This window comes from Poecilia latipinna, unplaced genomic scaffold (genome assembly GCF_001443285.1).
Source record: "Poecilia latipinna isolate Pla-1442-1.1 unplaced genomic scaffold, P_latipinna-1.0 Scaffold348, whole genome shotgun sequence".
In the NCBI taxonomy this organism is placed as follows: Eukaryota; Metazoa; Chordata; class Actinopteri; order Cyprinodontiformes; family Poeciliidae; genus Poecilia; species Poecilia latipinna.
In genome coordinates, this window is record NW_015112964.1 from 252,992 (window position 1) to 260,183 (window position 7,192).

The 7,192-nt window shown below is 46.2% G+C and overlaps 1 protein-coding gene across 3 annotated transcripts in view; it reads right to left on the minus strand.

The window, feature by feature from the left end:
• crfa4 (cytokine receptor family, class I receptor 4) overlaps positions 1-7,192 on the minus strand; it is a 47,292-nt gene that overhangs the window by 18,465 nt on the left and 21,635 nt on the right. For 2 of the 3 annotated variants that reach the window (XM_015035778.1, XM_015035776.1), the window contains exon 3: positions 1,831-1,944. In XM_015035778.1, coding sequence (XP_014891264.1) covers positions 1,831-1,921 — 91 coding nt within the window. In that variant the 5' untranslated portion in view covers positions 1,922-1,944. Of the gene's footprint in view, positions 1-1,830; positions 1,945-3,073; positions 6,596-7,192 lie in introns of those variants that run through there. The other variant, XM_015035777.1, reaches the window with a different exon arrangement.

Here is a 7,192-nt window from a genome sequence, read left to right on the forward strand (position 1 = left end):
ACCGCGCCTCCCAAAAGCCTGAAAATCCAACATGGCGTCCCTGGAGACAGAACGTCCAACACGGTAACCATGGAGACAGGTCTCCAGTAATAAGTCGATGTGGTCAGGAAACAGGAAATTATCAGAGAAATGGCAGTTTTCCCTGTGATGCGGAGCGTAGATGTAGTTTGACTAGATAATCAGATGGATGCAGTTCGGATCAGGAATTTGACGGTAACTGGTTCTGAGTAGAACCGGGTCAGAAACCGAAGGAGCAGAAAGAGATTTAAAGACGCAGCGCACAAAAAAACAGCCATGAATCGGCCAATCAGATCTGCTGAATGTTTATCATGTGGACCGACGAGACCGAGTCCAGGCTGGACTGGATCTACAGAACGTTGAGCTACAGAACGTGGATCTATGGAACCGGGATCTACGGAACCGGGATCTACAGAACCAGGTTCTACAGAACCGGGATCTACAGAACCGGGATCTACAGAACCAGGATCTACAGAACCAGGTCAACAGAAGCCCTAGCAGTGGGTTCTGCAGAGCTCACCCCGGTGCAAACCGGTGGCTCTCTGGATATTAAATGAATGAAACATGAAGCTGATGAATAAACGAGTTTGGACCAATAGAACAGGACCAACAGAACCAAGCCAACAGAACCGGACCGACAGAACTGAACCAATAGAATTGGGTCAATAGAACCCGGTTCTATGAAGTTACTTTAGATTCTGTTTTAATATTTAACCTGAAAAAGTTCAAATAAAAAATTATTTGCTTCTGTTTCACATTAAACCAAAAATAAAATATATTTTTAAAGTTTCCTGCAGTAAAACTTTACAGCCTGTTAAGTTGTTTTTACAGTGCATTCTGTCAAAGGAAACAAATTCATCTAAAATGTTGCCATGACAACAGAAATGCACTGCAAAAAGTAGAAAAATAACGTTCATTAATTTAACACGATAAATTAATGTTAAATTAATCTTTAAAAAAAGATACTTTTTAAAAGTATCTTTTTTAAAAAAAATTAAGATTTTTGGGAAATTTTAAATATTAAATTTTTTGCTTAACAAAAATTTTTTTAAATGAAATTTAATTTATGTAAATTAATAAACTGTTTTTTTTTTTCTACGAGCTTCAAAACAGGAAAGGAGTCGCAACCTTCCCTCCTAAACACCCGAACGCATCGCAAGGCGTTCAGGTGCTCAGACCTGAGTGGGAAACCCCAGCTGCCGGTTGCCAGGGACAACGGCTATCTGAGCCGCTTCAAAGGTGAAAATGTAAATAATTAATAAACGAGCCACTCACCAAACGCAACGCCGGCAACCATAGCAACCATCGGTAACCATGACAACACAAAGCAAGCTGAGAGGTTCAGCGGTGACAGCATCATGCTGTGGGGGAGGGATTTGTGTCTAAAAAGTTAAACTTTGATGCTAACTGCTAGCTAGCTTGTGCTACAGAGCAAAATAAAAACGTTTCTCCACCTTGAAACTTTAAAAATGTTTACAGTTTTTATTAAAAGTTGCTCTTTGTGGCTTTGAACTGATTTTTGATCTCAAGGTTTCTGTTAACAGGGTCAGAGTTCAGTTACATTCCTGTTTTTAAAAATAACCTGAGCTGAATGTTTGGCTGCTGATGATCAAAGGGTTTAATTAGGCTGAAGGTTAAATATTTAATATCGACCATCTTATCTTCTCCAGCCACCATGTTGCTACAGACACAAAAGCTACAGCGCTAATGTTTTGGTCTAAAACCTAGCGCCGCATAGCTTAGCATAGCACAGTTTAGCATAGCATAGCATAGCAATGTAGCTCAAGGACCAATGGGCAGCAGGAAACTCACCGTTGTCGAGTTTGGCTTTGTGAGCGCCTTCCTGGGCAGCGATGCTGCTGCTGCCCCCCAGAGGAAGCAGACAGAACAGCAGCCACAGCATCCTGCCGCCGTCCGTCCGTTAACCTGAAATAGACACACTGATCTCAGGACTCTTCCAGGCGGCTGTGGGAAAGTCTGACGATCCTGAAGGACCAGAAGAAAAAATCCTCCAGAGACGCATCAGAGCCGTGAACGCTCCCCAAGCAGTGATTATTTCTGGAAAATTTCAGTGTGAGACATGAAAACCAGAGCGGATTGACTGCAGCAGAAATATTAATATTAACATTAATATCAATATTTATATTCATGCGCCATGTTACTGTATAATCGGGTTTAATTTGGCTGGTTTTCATTCTGTTCAAACATGGAAACAGAATTGGTAAAAAAAAAATATATATATATATATATATATTTCCATTTGAAGAAGCTTTAATGAAAATGTTGCTTCAGCATCTGAAGTTTATTAACAATTATTGTTTTTGATCAATCAACCAAAGCGCCACATATGTGAATTCATAATTAGATTATGAAAAAATAGCTATCCTTCCTCTGCTTTCTGGAAACGCTGCATGCTAGCTGCTCATGCCGCCATTTTGGATTGGGTGGAGTTCAGAGTTGACATCAGGACATCTAATATTTCCAAAACAAACCTTTAATCTGCTCCACAAGTCCTGTTTTATAAAAGAGTGTACAGAAATCTTGAAGCATTCAGGAATTACTGCTCAACAAAGATGCTTTTCAGCTAATTTCTACTGTTTCCTACCATTGCTGGGTAATCCACTCAGCTGGTTACTGACCTCAATGTACACTAATCTATGAGGGTTCCAGGAATTAGACCCAGCCACTAGACCTGAACCAGAACCTGAGCTGCAGCCGCTTCCTTCAGAAGGAGCAGCTGAGAGGGAGGGAAGCTATAATCCTCTTATCCACTGAAGCCATGGCTGAGCATATGCAGCCCGACAGGTCAGGGAGGAACACACACACACACACCAGGAGACCATCAAACAAGCAGATTTACACACATCACGCTCTCCTGCACCAGCATACACACACACACACACACAAACCAACTTCATGACGCTTTCTGTAGATCGTCTAGATCTGCTGGTTCTGAACCAGAAAAACACAAAATGCTGGAGAAGAAAGAGCTGAACCACAGGAGACACTTCCAGTTCTCCACTCCTACAGAAGCCCAGTCAAATCAACAACTCACTGTTATTAGACTGTAAGGCCAGAAACAAATCAATCAGATTGGGTTGATGGGCTGGATGGATGGATGGTCATTTGGACGGTTGGTTGGTCAGTCGGTCGACATGTCGGATGGATTCCTGCCTCTGTCATTTTGCTCCTCCATGACGTTTTCTAAAGATCAACTGAAAGAAGGAACTCCACATGTTGCTGAGACAGGAAGTTCTGGTTGTAACTCTGTTGCCATGGAGACATTCTAGTCGTAAATCTGTTGCCATGGATACGTGCCAAGTTGATTTCTTTGGTTTTCAGTTATTAGTTGTTTTTCAGGCTCTTCTTGTCATTTTGTCTCATTAGAAATGTAATGTCTCCGTCTCATCCCTCCTGCGGCTGATGTTCCCAGGTCAGTCCAGGTCAGGTGAAGTGAAATCCAGATGAATGTTTTGTTCTACAGGAAACGGGAAACGGGAAGTAGGAAGCTGCTGGTCTTCAGGTGGAGAAACTTCCTGCTGCAAATAGGCTAAACCTAGCCACCGCTAATGTCTGGAGGAGCCTGAAGAGGAGCAGAGGGTTCAGGTCACCACCAACCTGAGCTGCTCTGCTTCCCTGCAGGGCGCTCTGATCACGTGGTGACTCCGGGTCAAAGGTCACGCCAGGCGCATCCTTCACCTCCTGCAGGGAACCACTAGGAACCAAATCCAAGCCCTGCTGACGGATCGCTGCTGATCTGATTAACCAGTTCAACAAACCAGATCAGCTGCAGCTCAGAGGTTTATCCACTTCCTCCGTTCCCCCAAGTTTCCCCTGCAGCATAAACATGTTGCTGCATCAACATGCTGCTGCTGCAGCAGCAGCTGGCTGTGTGGCGTCTGCCTGCCTGCTGCTCTGATCCAGCTGCTCCGTCTGCCAGCAGATGAAGCCTGGCGTTGTGTAAACACAGCGGTAACGAGGTCAGCGGAGCTTCGCATGGCAACGCAGCAACATGTGAGCTGCAACAATGGGCCCGTCCTCGAGAGCTGCAGCAACAAACCCAGGAATAATCCCTGCTGGATGTGAGAGGCAGATTAGAGGCTCTAATCCAGCAACACCAGTGGACATGACTGCCAACCAGATCAGATTCTCCCCAACAGGAACCAGATCCAGAAACTGCTGGCTCCCCAGGAAGGAACCGCTGACCCGATCCACTGCAGCAGATCCAGAACCTGTCTCTGCCGCTGACAGACGTTTGTTAGAATCAGGACAGAAATCAGCAATGACCTCAGAGCGACTGCTGCTGCTCAACAGTCTGGGAAGGGTCAAAGGTCATCTCCTGACAGCACGGTGGTGGAGGGTTGGTGATGTGGGCTGGTTTCAGCTCGTGTCACAGTCAGGTTGTGGATGTTCTGGTTCTCCTGATCCCAGCTGCTGGTTCGGGTCTCCAGGATAATTTTGTAGCGTTTCACACAGCGCTCCAGGATTCCTCCGCTGACCTTTGACCCTCCAGATTCAGATTGTTTTTCCATCATGTTCTGGATCTTTCTCCCGGTGGAGTCCAGCTCAGGCCCAGAGGCCCGAGGCAGGGCAACTGTTTCCATAGAAACAACCACCTTTGGTCAAATTTTATTCAGAGTTTGTTGTCTTACAAGAGTTTCTCTCCACTGGTTCTCAAAGAGCTGATGACCTGTTTTTATTCAATCTGCTTCGTTTGGTTCATGTGGAGCTGAATTAAATCCATCCATCCATTTTCTGTAGACTCTTGTCCCTTAGTGGGGTCGGGAGGTGCTGGTGCCTCTCCAGCTAACGTTCTGGGAGAGAGGAGGGGTCACCCTGGACAGGTCGCCAGTCTGTCGCAGGCCACTGAATTAAAGTGAAGCTGAATTAAATGTGAAGCCGAATTAAATGGGGAGCCATCTCCTGAGTCTCTGTGGTGTTTCAGCGTTAGCATTAGCATCATCTTCAGGAGGGACAACATGCGCTGGGTTGTCACATGTCTGCTTTATGAAACATTCATTCTGCCCCGCCTCCAGGGATCTTCCCAGCATCTTCTCACATTGAGCTGAAAGAACTGCCCTGGGGGCAAACAGTCCCTTAAAGCCCCACCATGTGACTGAACACACAGCAGGTCTATTTCTGTCAGGATGCGTGATTTGAACCTCCAGGGAAACTTCAGGAATGTCGGCTGAGTAGGAAACAAAAAGCTGCTTCAAGCTGAAAAACTCCCATCAGCCCCAGTTGTTGCACCATGACAGCTAACAGCGTTAGCCACCGCTCATGGGCATCTGCTGCTTCCTGGTAGAAAACTGGAGGAGCGCAAGCAGAAAACGGTCCAGTCTGGGAAGAGACGGCGGCCAGCTGTTTGATGCTGCGTTTCCTTCAGCAGCAACGTGAGGCTACAGCAGCAGAGAAACAGTTAGCTTCACTGCTAACGATGCAGAAACGTTCAGCTAGTCTTAAGCTTTCTGCTTTAGCTTATGTTTACATCAACGCTAACATCTTGGTCCATCTAGTTCCCTGAAATCAGATGAAATTAAATGTTGGAACTCTGTTGATTGTCGTTTTTGATGATGCTGCAGCTACGAAGCGTCTCCAGTAGCAGTCCGTCTTGCAGTGAATCTGAAGAGCTCTCTGACTGAAGACCGCTGCCGGGTGATAGACTCACACAGCAGCATACACCATTAGACAAGGACGCCACTTCCTGTCCGCAGGAGCTCTTTTCCTGTCTCGGTGTCAGCCTGGAGCTCCACTTCCTGTCTCGGTGTCAGTCAGGTCTCTGTTCATCTCCTGGAGGTAAAGCAGCTTCTTAAAGCCTCTAACTTGACAGCATTGTGCTGTTTCTCCCATAATCCTCCTGGTGTCTCAGATCCTGACTGTGTCGTGAGGTGAACGTTTCTCCTGAATAAATAAAAGCGGATCAGATCAAGTCAGAGGGAGCGACTGAGGCGAACATGATGAACTAACATCAGAATGTCGGCAGCGTTCTGATGTTAGCCTGAGAGCGCGCCGCCGGCCTCGCAGACGCTAATCTAATCATCTCGCTGAAGGACTCTGCATGGGCCTAATTAAAGGCCGCAGCGATCCAAACCTCCAGGGTGGGGAATTCAGAGGAATTTTCCTCCATGTGTCTCATCAGATCCCAGATATGGATTGAAATCCTGCTGCTGATTTGATTTGCTCTGCTCTAAACGCCGTTTATCTGTTCCGCATGACCGACCAGCTAACGAGGAAAAACAAGCCAAATTAAATCAGCCAATGTTTCTGTTCACACAGGCTGAGGGCTGGACTTTGACTGGGCCGTTACAACGGAGCAGCCCTGGAACATTTTCATGGCAGGAGAAACCAAAACCTGCGGCGGGTTTCAGAGCTTTCTCCAGGTCTCAGACCACCGCTGCAGGACGCCACCACCTGTTGCCATGGTTACCGCCTCCTCATCACACACAGCTGAACTCAGTTCCTCTTGACGGATCCACATGAGAAAGACTGAAACCCAAACGGAGGAAAAGGCAAAGCGGATCAGACTACTTCCTGAAACTCTCAGGTCTGCTCAGCGGCATTTCCCCATCATGTCTCGTTTAATCTGACCCTCATCTGCTGCTTCTCAACAGAACCAGGATTAGTTTCCATCTTGTGTTTGACCTGGTAGAGATGGAAGGATGCAGGGTAAAGAGGAACATCCAGAAGCTTCTTCAGCGTCTCAAATTTATTTTTATTTTGAAAAAATTATCACGTTAAACCGACTGGATCCACAGAGATCAACAACAACCAAACCAGCCGCCTCCATTGTTTCCTCCTCAAAGCTTTTAGAGCTGCTCAAATATTTATGTCTCTTTCCCCTTATTGACGCTTTGGTAATCTTTCTGCAGTTGCATAACGGATCACTCCAACGCCGCAGTGCAACGAAAAACTCCCCACAAGAGTCATGGAGTAGATTTAGTTTGATTTAAAGAGACTTTCACCAACTGGAGCATGAAGTACAGAGGTAAGTAGGTAAGGAGGTAAGTAGGTATGACAGTCTGACCTGTCAGCTCCATGACAAGATGAGGTGTGAAAATTTTCTCCAAGGTTCAGGCAGCACCGACACCTGCTGGACTGACATCACACCTACTGAGGTCAGAGGTCAGTAAGAGGTGGAGAGTGAAGCCTGATGGAGTCACCTCCTGGTTGGAGG